Source organism: Rhineura floridana, chromosome 10, assembly GCF_030035675.1.
Source record: "Rhineura floridana isolate rRhiFlo1 chromosome 10, rRhiFlo1.hap2, whole genome shotgun sequence".
NCBI lineage: Eukaryota > Metazoa > Chordata > Lepidosauria > Squamata > Rhineuridae > Rhineura > Rhineura floridana.
Window position 1 is genome coordinate 53,659,893 of NC_084489.1, and position 13,372 is coordinate 53,673,264.

General features: G+C 41.6%; 1 protein-coding gene across 5 annotated transcripts in view; it reads left to right on the top strand.

The window, feature by feature from the left end:
* The window catches only part of CALCR (calcitonin receptor), a 252,662-nt gene that overhangs the window by 201,383 nt on the left and 37,907 nt on the right, over positions 1-13,372 (top strand). For all 5 annotated transcript variants that reach the window (XM_061587208.1, XM_061587206.1, XM_061587209.1 and 2 more), the window contains 2 exons: positions 3,662-3,722; positions 3,815-3,881. In XM_061587208.1, coding sequence (XP_061443192.1) covers positions 3,662-3,722; positions 3,815-3,881 — 128 coding nt within the window. The remainder of the gene's footprint in view (positions 1-3,661; positions 3,723-3,814; positions 3,882-13,372) is intronic.

The following is a 13,372-nucleotide window of genomic DNA, read 5'->3' on the forward strand; positions in this document are numbered from 1 at the left end:
ACACTGGTGTTAGGTACCCCTATTCCAAACTCTGTTTATGAAGAATTTGACTTACCCCACCCTTTTTCCCAATTAAGTCCCACTGAATTGCTAGGTCATATGACTGAAATGAAAGGGGTTTAGAATAGGTGTGCATCTCTCATGGCCCTGGAACACCGCTTTGGGGGGACTTACACTGGTGTGCATAACACTGCTTAAGTTCTGCTGCTGGCTGAGCTCCACTGAGCCAGGGTGAGGGACTTATGCCAGTATACCTATAGTTCAGCCGGGGTGATGGATTTATGCCACCATAGCCTCAGCTGAGTCGGGAACCCCAAGATCTGCCAAAGTGAAATCCTCTCATCCCAGTGAATCATGGGTTTGGATTGTGCTATTAGTAAAATAAAAAATAAATAAAATTGCAACAACAACAGAATGTATGGTTGCATATTTTTTAAGCATTTGCTGTGGCTCCTTTTTATATGCCATAATAACGTAAATGATGCTATTGACCTTTGTAAAAACTCTGCCTCCTCCTTTTTTTAATTAACTAAAGGAACTGGTGTCCTTGGCAAACATACCAATTATACAGGACTATGTGGTAATCTCCAGAAGGATATTCTTTTTGCAATCTGTATACTTCATGACCGTGGTCAATCAGCATGCAGAACCAGTAGAGTTGGCCAGAAATATAGATGCTCTTGAGGAATAATTGCATATGGTCTGAACCATCAGGAGGAATGACCCCCTTGTCCTTCTTAAATGGCCCCAGTGTGTTACTCCCAAAGATCATGCCTGGGATGGGGTGAAGAAAGCAATGGTATACAAGGAGAGCCTTTCCATCACATGCATTGCTTTTTAGACAGATTGCCAAAAGAATATCCTTCTGGAATTTACCACAGCTCCCAGCTATAGTAACTCCCTCCCATATTGATTATGTATTGTGCCCCACATGAATCATTTGCAGCTGACTTGGCAAAATGGGTCCCTCACAATGAGAGAGTGAATGGATTGTGCATCCCAATAAATGGACTGGATTGCACTATATGACCAAAGGGAGCCATGCTACTTATTTATTTATTTTTTACTTTGGGGCTGATATATTTGACTGAAACCCCTGAGACAGTAACTGACTTAATCCTGTGTCTGGTGCATAGCTATAATGAGTGCCAGCCCCATGAATTTAACATGAATCAATATCCATGAGAATGCTAATCAGAGGATGAACTAAATGAACTATCTGAATTTTAGTAAGGAGAACTGTTAAAAATGCAAAGCCGATTCCTGCCATACTTCCCCTGCAAACAAACCCTTGCCTATTTTGTTTTTGTCATACTGACACATTTGCACATTACAGTTTCAGTTCAGTGGATGTAAAACCACTCAGGTGGAGCAAAAAGGCAAGAGTTATCAGTGTTATTTGAGGCTGAAATTAGAACTGCTTGCAAAAAGAGCTATCTTGTTATTGTTCAAGAAATCTGAATACAGATTGTTTCCATGAGATTTTCAAATGTCGCTCCAATATCATCAACAGTAATGACATATCACAAACATTAACATAGCAGAATGCTGGTGTTTGGGTAGTTTTGAAATCATTTGCAAACCATCATCCTAAACCTACATACCTCAACTATGTGTTGGTTTTATCATCAAAAACATGTTGTAGTTTTGAAATTTTTATACATTAATCTAACTAAAACAAAATGTAAAAGGTTACTCTGTCCATGTTTTTTTTTTAAATGTGAAATTAGACTGCAGTCTTTTATACACTTACCTGGAAACAGATCCAATTGAACTCAGTGGGCTGAGTAGACATGTGTAGGATTCACTGTTAGATTCATTTTCTGTCTTCATCCTCAGAACAACCCAGTTGCTATTGCCAATTCTGATGAATTTATTTTCAGTTGAGGCAAAAAGAGCACAGGGCTGATCATCTAAACCTGAAGAATATGGCAAGACATAGGCTCAATTGAGAAGTACTGTTTAGTACCATGGTTTAGTATTATGGGAACAAGTATGTAGGAGCCTTGGATTCACATACTCCCTCACTTCTCTGCTTCTTTACAAATGACAAGAGGTGATAGAAAGCTTCCGCTTTCAATTTAGAACTAACCACAGTTTCTTGTGACACTTAAACTCATGGAATGCTGGTTTGTTCAAACTATTATTCTCCAGCAACTGGTATTCAGAGGCATACCACCTCCAGTACTGGAGATAGTCCAAAGCCATCATGATTGATAGTCACTGAAAGTCTTATCCTCCATTAATTTGTCTAATTCCCTTTTTAATCCATCAAAGTTGGTGGTCATAACTGCATCTTATGGTAGTGAATGCCATAGTCTAACTGTGCTCAATGAAAAAGGGAGAAAAAACTTAGTAATAATAATATTTTTGTCATATGACTAATAAGCACATGCATACTTACAAGATCAGTATTTTGCCTTGGAAACCATTTGAGACAGTGAGCTAACTTTAAAAGTGTTCTAAGGTGTAGAAGACTTCACCAGTATTTCGAGGCATATAGCTATGGACATTATTACAGGCATTAGAGTGAGGAGCTCCCTTTAAAATGGCAGGTTTGAAAAAGGTGGAAATCAGTGGCCATGCTCCACTACATCTCACCCCCCCAATGTTATTAAAATCAATTTCTATAAGCAGTCCCTCAGACAGAATTCTCTGACATTTATTTTATGCTATTTCAGCATTTTAGAAGACTTGCCTCAACCAAAGCAACGGTCTTAGTGCAAAAAAGGTTCACTCCTTGAGGCACCCTGAATTGTACTAATTTAATAGGGGGGATTTGTCAGGCTGGTGTTAAAACAAAATGCTTTGAAATCATAACTGGATGGATGTACTGTCAAGAACTTAACTCCATGAGGGACCTTAGCCAGCACTAACATCTCTTGCACTGACAAGGCATATTCATTACCAGGCTGGCTTGTAAAGATTCTCCTGAAAAGCAAACATTAGAAGCGTATTTGCAGACAGTGGCTGAATTACCTTAATAGGCCATTGAAAGAGACTGCAGTCAGCTAGGCAAAATCTCCCACAGCTTTTGTAGTGGGGCACTGAAAGGGAAGCTCAGTGGTAATGCACATGGTTTTGCAGCAGAAGGTTCCAAGGTTCAATCTCTTGGTATCTTCAGTTGAAGAAAAAGGATCTAGAACAGAAGGTGAGAAAGAGCTACTGCCAGTTGTGGTGGACACAACTGAGCTAGATAGACAAGTAATGAGACCTGGTCCGAGGCAGCTTCCTATGCTCTTAAAGGCTGTCAGCATCTTCTGCTTCTCCTTTGTTACTACTTTGAGGATTTAGATGGATATCCTCTAGTATGATAAATGCAAATATATGCCCTAACGCAAGGATGGGGAACCAGTGGCCTTCCAAGTATTGTCGAACTTCAACTCCCTTCATGCCTGCCCATTGACCATGCTGGTTGGGGCTGATGAGAGTTGCAGTCTAACAGCATCAGGAAGACCACAGGTTTTGTACCTCTAAAGGTATGCAGCAGCTACCTTGTGGAAGTATTCTGTATGACAAGGTTATTACACTTTACATGGTGAGTTAGATTTGTAATTCTCTGTCATTCAAAATTTTATGTGCTTTTCAAAAGGTCTTTTTCAGCCTAACATAGAATGTATTCCAAAATATGAAATCTGATATATATAATTATTTGTTCTAGGGTTTCCTTTAGTGCCAGCATCAATTCATGCTGTGGCAAGAGCCAAATACTTCAATGATAAGTGAGTATCATGTCTGTTCTTTACAGTTCACTTAGCTTTTTTTTTAAAAGAAGGTACGGTTTTCTTTTAATAAATTATTTTTCCCCTTCCAGCTGTTGGATTAGTGTTGACACTCACTTGCTCTATGTTGTTCATGGACCTGTGATGGCAGCTTTATTGGTAAGAAAATCGTTTGTTATTGCATTGCACTGTACTTTTGTCATTTTGCCCCAATTTCATCATCATCATCATCTTCATCATCATCATCATCATTATTATTATTATTTAGATGTTTATCCTTCCTTTCTGCACGGTACCCAATGCAGCTAACAATTTAAATTAATTACATATTAAAACTATTTCTGAGTAAAAATTGGTTACAATCAAACTTGTGTAGTGCAATCCTGTGTATAGAGTTACATTACTAGACTATAATCCTATGCACACTTCCCTGTGAGTAAGCTCCCATTGAAAACAGTGGGATTTACAACTGAGTAAACATGCCTAGGATTGTGCCTTTAGGCATGCCGGCCATGCCTACTGGATGAAAGAGCAGGATGCATTTTATATGTTTAAAATAAGGGATGTAGCTCAGTGGCAGAGCATCTGCTTTGCACGCAGAGGGCCCCAGGTTCAGTCCCTGGTATCTCCAGGTAGGACTGAGAGAGAACCCTGTCTGAAACCCTTAAGAGCTGCTTGAGATCAGTGTAGACAATACTGAGCTAGGTGGACCAAGGGTTTGATTCATCATCATCATCATTTATTGCCGGCCTTAGGCCATCGCAACATACATACATACAAAATCGAGAATTAAAATATTAAGAAAAAGAAGAACATCTATTATGGTACACAGATATAAAATTTGTATTTGTTACAGAGATATAACAATAAACTTTTAGAATAAAAGCCTATCAAAAGGTCATAGACAGGCCATAATTAAAATGCTTAAAATTCTAGGATGGCTGTGTATTTAAATATTTAGCCCTCAGTTTTTGTGCTGCGATGGCATAATGTGCCACATAGTATGAAATCCGATAATCATTATCTGCTAAGAGAAAAGTAATAAGCTGCTCATCATTACTGGGGCCTGAGCGATTTATTAATATGTCCAGGAACTTAGTTCTAGGATGCATATATATCGGGCATTCAAATAGATAGTGAGGGAGATCTTCCACTTTTCCAGTTCAACAAATGCAGAAACGCTGTTCATACAGGGACTGTTGATAACGTCCGGTTAGCATAGCGTTTGGCATTGTTTGAAATCTCAGTGCTGTTAAGGCATATCGTAACTGTAGCGGGAATTGACTCATTAAATAATTTGCCATTTTATGATCGTATTTAAAAAGGCGATACCACCTGGAAAATTTGGAGTTTGAAATTGTCATTCTGTCTAACCACGCGCTGTGTCTCACAATATGGTCTTGGATATTAAACCTATAAAGAGCCGAGATTGAGTGTGTCGGAATATGATAATACGAATAAACCGTCTGGAATTTTTGGATCCAATGGGGGTCTGTTAATACCGCTTCAAGGCAGCTTCTTGCCAAACTCCTTGAGGGCGAGTGTGCCAGGGTTGCTCAATATCGTAGTAAGAGTACATGTGTTCGGGCCAAAACCGGAGGTAAGCCAGTTTCGGCTCTCAAAAGTGCTGCAGGTGTGCCGGGGGGCAGATGTAAAAGGTGTCTAAGGAAGTTATTTTGGATAACTTCTAGTGAGGAAAGTGTATAACTTGACCATCCCCAAACTGCCGCCCCATAAATGATCTGTGGTAAGATCTTGCTTTGATAGATTTTTAGGGCGGGAGCCACCAAATATCCCCCTGCCGTCCTGTAAAATTTGAGTAGTGTCCCTATCGCAGTAGCTGCCGTTAATTTGATAGCGGAGATGTGACTTTTCCAAGCTAGAGTGTCTTGGAAGTGAATTCCCAGATACTTGAAAGAGTGACATTGCTCTATCGGCTGGGATCTAATGGACCATTTGTGTTTTTGAAAATTTTTACCGAAAACCATTATCTTTGTTTTCCTGTAGTTGATTTGAAGGCCCTCATTTTTACAAAAGGAGTTTAGATTTACCAATAGCCTTCTTAGACCAATAGGAGTGAGAGAAAGGAGGGTCATGTCATCTGCATAAAGTAACGTGGAAATCTTCTTATTTCCAGCAGATGGAGGAAAAAAATTTGGGCCTTGCAGTTCGGGTATTATATCATTCAAATATAGGTTAAATAAAATGGGCGCCAATAGGCAACCTTGTTTGACTCCTTTTTTGACTTTTATCGGGACAGTCAAGTAGTTACCTACTCTAATTTTAAGAGTGTTGTTAGAATACATTTCCTTAATTAGGTAAAGAAGACGTTTGTCGATGTTAGTTCGAGCCAACTTGGACCATAGATGGTCTCTGTCAATTGAGTCAAACGCTGCAGCTAAATCTACAAAAGCGGCATAAAGATGTTTAGTAGGGCCCATCACAGACTGTCTAGCCAGAACGTAAAGAGTAGCGCAGTGGTCTATGGTCGATTGGCCTTTCCGAAATCCTACTTGTTCTGGAAAAATGATAGAGTTTTCTGCTTCCCATTCTTCCAGTTTTAGGGGAAGGTACTTGCTATATAGCTTTGCCCCTATATCTAACAGACTGATGGGCCGGTAGTTATTTGGATCGTCTTTCTTCCCTTTTTTTTATAAATCGAGATAACTATACTTTGTTTCCAGCCTTCTGGCATTATACCTGTATTATTGATCTTGGTAAAAAGTTTAGCTAGAATAGGGACCCACCAGTCAGGGAGATCTAAAAAGAGTTCAGGTGGGAGCATATCTTCTCCCGGGGCCTTTCCCTTTTTTAGTGAGGAAATGAGAGTTCTGACATTTGATGATGTTACTGGAGGCCAGTAAGGATCATTGATCTCGGTGTCTATTGAGCGTAAGATGTTAGATTTACCCGTAACGGTGTATAGTTTTGAAAAATGTTCCTGCCACACTGAGGGAGAGATTTGGCTAGATGCGAATTGGGTGTAGGACTCGGACCCAGAAGCGATCATAGACCAGAACAGACGGTCGTTGCCCTCCAACCAAGCTTGGTGGAGTTGCTGCCATTGGGTTCTCGCATGTAACACCTTTTTTTGTCTGATTAGTGTTTTATATGAAGAGCGCATCTTGATAAGTTGGTTATGTCTGAGGGTGTTTGGGGCCCTTATCGTGTTACGTGAAAATTTGATAAGTTGACGTTTAGCTACTTTGCATTCGTTGTCAAACCAAGTCTCCCTCCTAGAGCACGCGGTATTGAGAGAAGCTTTTTTAGTTAGCGTAGGTTTGAGCAGAGCTGTTATCTGTTGATAGGCCTTAATAGGGTCTATTTTCGAGTCAATTACTGCTTGCCTAACTTCAGTTAAACTGGTGTTCTCGAGTAATTGTAGAGTAGAAAGTTGTAAATTTGGAGACCAGCGTACTCTGCGGTCCGCTACCTGAAGGTCTACCAAGGACGGTAAAGCCGGGAGGTTCAGCGAATGACTCAATTTTAAAATCGTTAACGATGGAAAATGGTCGCTCTCAATTCTATCTAATACCAGAAAACTGTGGACCCTTGAGATTACTGAGTTTGAGACCAGCATGAAATCTATCACGCTGGCTCCATGATTAGAGAAATATGTGATGGGGCCATTGGTTTGATCTAAGTATGACCCGTGTAGGCAAAATAACTGGTGTGCGAAGATTAACTCCATCAGCCTCAAACCTTGATTATTTAGTATCTGATCTTGGGAGATCCTGGCCCCTAAAAGGAAAGGGCTGGTTGGACCGTGATTTGTAGAAGGGCCATCCGGGCAGCCAGAACCTAACCGGGCATTGAAATCCCCACAGAGGATCACCTTAGAAGTGGGATATTGATGTTCCAATAGGGTTAGAAACTCTGATAATTGGTCCCAGATATTGTTAGGTGTTAGAGTCCTAGCCACATGTGGAGGAAAGTAAACATTTCAGTATAAGGCTGCTTCCTAGGTTCCTAGGTTCTTTTATGTTTTGATATTGTAAAACTCCTTGTATCTGACTTTGAGGTTTTTCAAATATGAACAAAATAATCATGTTGCAAAGAAATAAATAATCACATGAACACACAGTTCATCCAAAATTGCATAGTCTTGCATGCCAGCCCTGGTCTAGCAGCAGAGAGAGGCAGTTGGGTTTTGAGGCAACAGAATGTACAGGACCACTTCAGGCAGCAGGCGAAAGTTCCCGGCACCATCTGTTGTGGAAGGGTGCTCTATGTCACATTTAGACCAAGCCTGAGATTTGCATCAAATGGCTAGTTTGGTTCCATCGCTAACTGGGTGATCCTTCCATGGTTGACAGCTGGTGTCTTAGACTTAATGCTATAAAACACAACTAAAGATATGTGTGAGCCTGAAACAGTCACTGCTTCTGATTGTAGCAAATACAAAGGAGTCTATTACAGTGCAACTGCAGGTGGATTGTCTGTCAAAGTGCCTGCCCTTCTCTAGAGAAGACATCCATTCAATCCTTAATGTTTCGCCTCGGGTCAGGCACTATATAGAAGTAACAACCAGAGCTTGGAAAAGTTACTTTATTGAACTACATCTTCCATCAGCCCAATCCAGTGGCCATGCTGGCTGGGGCTGATGGGAGTTGTAGTTCATAAAAGTAACTTTTTCAAGCTCTGGTAACAACTCATCAAGAATTGGAACTGTGTGATCTTCTAATAGGATGGCTTTTCTTGGTTGAGGAGAGCAAATAAACTCACCCCTCCTCTTCCCCCTCCATGATGAGAATTCCATGCATTGGAACCACTGTGAGGACAGCTTGCGTGTTTGGATATTCTGTGGTGATATTGTTGGGTATGGAAATATTACCATATATGTTTGAATATATGTTTGAAACATTTAAATAACATTGGGAAATAAACCGATATCTACTTTATATCAAGTCAGTAATATTTCCATACCCAACAATATCAACAATAGTTGAAGCTTTCCTATGTTCTTGGCCACAAGGCTACTCTTGGTTTCATGGAATATTTGACTGTAGTCAAATAGGCAATCATTTGTTTACAATTTGCAGTATTTGGCCATCTTTCATCCCAACCCTAGTGCACAGTATCCTGATACTTTGAACTTTTGTTTCTGTGCCTGATGTTGTAGGTAAAAGCTTGATATGCTAGTAGTTCAAACAAGAAAAGAGAAATACACAGCTTGATAGTTTTTCATATCATTAAGAACATAAGAAGTTCCCTGCTGGATCAGGCCAAAGGCCCAGCTAGTCCAACATCTTGTTCTCACAGTGGCCAACCAAACGTATATGGGAAGCCCACAAGCAGGATCTGAGTGCAAGAGCATTCTCCTCACTTGTGATTCCCCAACAACTAACATGGAGAAGCACACTACCTGCAACAGTAGAGGCAGAAACATAGTCATCATGGCAAACAGCTATTGTTGTCCTCTATGAATTTGTGTAAATGTCTTTTAAAGCCTTCCAAGTTGGTAACTATCATTATATCTATGGGAGCAAATTCCATAGGTTAACTATGTGCTCTGTGAAGAAGGATTTTGTCTGTCCTGCTTCTTCTAACATTCAACTTTGCTGAATGGCCCCTGGTTCTAGTATTATGAGAGAGAGAGAAATCAGCCTCAAGTCTCTGTCAACATTCAGAATGAATGTGAAGAGGGGGCAGTACCAGGATTGTAGCTGGGACTCCTGGAAAAGCAAGAGTTCTGATCATGTGGAAAGGACCCTGTGCACATTCAGTCATTTTTGTGGTGCTCTTTTAAGACTTCCACAGGAATAGGCAGAAGCTCTAAAAGCAGTTTAAAGCATTCTAAAAACTGCTATAGTTAAAAACATGATTTCATCTAGTGATCTCCAGCAAGCCAGGAACTGTATCCTTCAGCCATGAAATGCCTAGGTAAACAGGAATGTTTTCAAATTCCTGACAAAAGTCACTAACGATAGAGACAGACTCACCTCACCAGGAAAGATATTTCCCAACTGGGGAGCCACTTCTAAATGGGCAGCTCCTAGCAGTGGTGTCTCCAACAAGGCCTTACCTGCCAATCCTAGGGTCTGAGATGGTTGATACTGGAGAAGGCGCCCTTTTAAATACTTGGGTCCCAAGCCAATTAGGGCTATATATACTAGTAGAAACAACTTGAATTGGGTCTGGTAGCTCACTGACAGCCAGTGCAATGCTTTCATGACCAGTGACACGTGACCCCATTGGGCTGCCCCATCTACTAGCCTAGCAGCCACATTCTACGCTAGCAGAATATAAGGCAGCTTCCTATGTTCCTGTGTTTCTAATGCAATCCATGCAAACTTGGAAACAAAACTGTGTCAAGAAACTCTTTGTGTGGCAAGCTGGAGGCAATTCTCTGCACAATGCTCTGAGCATAATCTGAACCAGTGTTCCCTCCCCTCCCTTTAACACCCTTTTACATATCAGCATTGCACTTCTTCCTCTCTTCCCATCCGACTTCCACCCCGTACCACCAACCCCTCAGCAGAATTTGCACGGCTGTCTTAGCTTTTCTTTATACTTTTGCCTTCAGCTCTTTCTATAATCCTTGCAACTTGACAAATCTTTATCTTCCAATTCATAAGCCCCTTCTGATGTTTTTAAGGAACTGACTCATTCTTTTGAATAGTTGTAGTTGGCAGCACCAGGGTTCCTGGTGACTCCAGATGGCTGGAAAGCACAGGTGGTGGCAGGGAGATTGTCACGCTTCTTGGTTTGCCATTGAAACAATGCAGATTATATGGATTAAGCGGTGATGTATCACTTGTGCTAGGCCAATGTATTTCACCCAGATCTTCTTGGCATTTTCAAGGGGTGGGTGAAAACAGGCCCAAAGATTAGATTAATATTCAAGAAGCAGTGGGGAACTGAAGAATTTTCAGGTGGGAATGAGGTTGCCTTTAAAGGTGAGATGGCCGAGGAATTTTTCTTTTTTAACAAGAGTGTTGGAAAGCTTTGCTGCTGCTTCAAGCAGCGTATTGGCTGCCCATAGCAACCCAATGGCATTTCTTTTGAAATCTGGGACAGAATATCCACCTATGAACAACCCTATATAATTCATGACATAGCAATGGTCAAGAATTTTATTTGTTACTTTATTTATTAGATTTTTATTGCACTCTTGCTCCCAATCGGGAGCCCAGAGCAGTGTACAATACTGTTAAAACCATCATCACAAAATATTTCACAGTAACGTTTAAAAATCTAAAACCACAAACTTTTAAAACTACAATCTAACATTTACAATTGTTGGGTCCCTGAGCATTTAATTCTCAAAGGCCCAGGTGAATAAATAACTAAAGTCCAGCAATTATGGGACAGCTATATTTGCCCATGGAGGGATTTCCAGAGTCTGGGGTCCACCACTGAGAAGGCCCTGTCTAGTGTCATTGCCCCACAAGTATCCTCAGGGGAGACACCACAAGCAGGGCCTCCACAGTTGATCTCAACATACGGGCCAGCCAGCATTGAGGAAGACACTTTATCAAGTACTTGGGCCCCAAGACATTTAGGACTTTGCACATTAGTACCAGAACCTTGAATTGGGCCCAATAATTGATAGGCTGCAAGGACAGTGCTCTAAATATAGGTGAAATATCCCAGTACACTGCCCAGATTAGCAGCTGTGCAGTGGCATTCTGTACTGGCTGCAGCTTCCAGACTGTCTTTAAGAATAGCCTCATGTAAAGCTCATTGCAATAGTCCAGACATAAGGTTATCTGAGCATAGGTTACTGACACTAAGCTACCCCTGTAGCTGGCTCACCAGCCAAAGCTGGGCAGAGGCACTCCTTGCCACCAAGCGCATCTGGCCTTCTTCCTGTGACAGCTTAGAATCAAGCTACAGACCTGCTCTTTCAAGGGGAATACTATCAGGGAAGGACCTTAGCTGCATGTGAAAGGTCCCAGGTTTGGTCCCAAGCACCTCCAGGAAGGGTGGGAGAGACTCCCTGCCTGAAACCCTGGAGAACCTGTGCCAGTCAGTTAGACAGTACTGAGCTAGATGAACCAATTGTCTAATTCAGTATAAGGCAGCTTCATATGTTCCTATTCCATCCAAAGCAGACCATCTACCTAGCTCCTGGACCCAAGAACCACCCACGTATAATACTTCTGTCTTATCAGTATTCAGGTTCAGTTTATTGGCTCTCATTCAGACATTGACCTACCACCTGCATTGCATCTGCTGATTCAGGTGGAATGAAGAAATTAAGCTGGCATATTGATGACAGCTCATTCCATGTCCCCAGATGACAGCCCCCAGCAGTTTCATATTGATATTAAATAGCTTGGGGCACAAGACAGAACCCTGTGGAGCCCTACAGCACCAACGCCATGGGCTCCCAACACTACTCTTGGGACATAGCCCTATAGGTAGGAGTGGAACCACTGCAACAGAGCTGGCCAAGGAGGACACTGTGGTCAACAGTGGCAAAAGCCACATACAAAGTAGAGTCAACAGGACAAAACTCATCCGCCTCTCTATTGATAAAGGTTGTCAAGCGGAGCAACCAAGGCGGTTTCACTGCTGAAAGCAGGCATGAGGCTAGACTTAAACGGTGTAACGGGAGTTATAGTCTGGCGATATTAGGATGGCCAGAGGTTCCTGACCCAACCTTAGATCATCTCCCACCCCTTAGCTGTGGGAGAGGCAAAAGTAAGTCACCTTTCCATTCCTTCACTCATTGAAAAGCATCAACCGCCTGAGACATTAGCCAGCAATCTCCCTAGCAGAAGGACAGAATGGCTAGGAATGGCTAGCCGTCATATCACATAAGAACATAAGAACATAAGAACATAAGAACATAAGAAGAGCCTGCTGGATCAGGCCAGTGGCCCATCTAGTCCAGCATCCTGTTCTCACAGTGGCCAACCAGGTGCCTGGGGGAAGCCCGCAAGCAGGACCCGAGTGCAAGAACACTCTCCCCTCCTGAGGCTTCCAGCAACTGGTTTTCAGAAGCATGCTGCCTCTGACTAGGGTGGCAGAGCACAGCCATCATGGCTAGTAGCCATTGATAGCCCTGTCCTCCATGACCATAGACTGCAGCCACCATGCAAAACTATTGAGCAGCCTACCATGAATCCTCAAGCTGTTTGTGAGCCTGTACATTCTTTCCTGCCTAGCTTTTGATAGTAACCTTTCATAACGGAATTGCAACTGGCTTCCTGGCCAAGTGCAGGATTTTCTTCACAAGCTAGTTTGTATGCTTATCAGTAGCTTCATATAAATATCTATAAGATCAAGATGTCAACATCCCAGAAGATTCAAAATGGGATGACTTGGTATTAAATGTTTGCCTGCAGACATGAGTAATATAAGAACAAATATTCTAGTGATGAAATTGCAACAAAGATGGAAATGGCAACAAAGTAGCTTCAATCTGTCTTCACAAAGTTAATTTAGCTTTCAGTTGCCCAACAGAGGTTAATGCCTTTTTATAATAATAATAATAATTTGTTTGGAAAAATAGGTTGCTTATTGTGTTCAGGCCTCAATGACTCAATTCATTTAACTAGAATGGAAATGACATGGCGATCATTATCCATGTAACGGTCTGTGGGGGGGGGGGAAAGCTGCTGTGCTTAATGTCATACTAAATTTTATCATCTGGATGGGAATACCTTGCATGCCCCTTGGCCTCTCCAGAACTGCAAGCA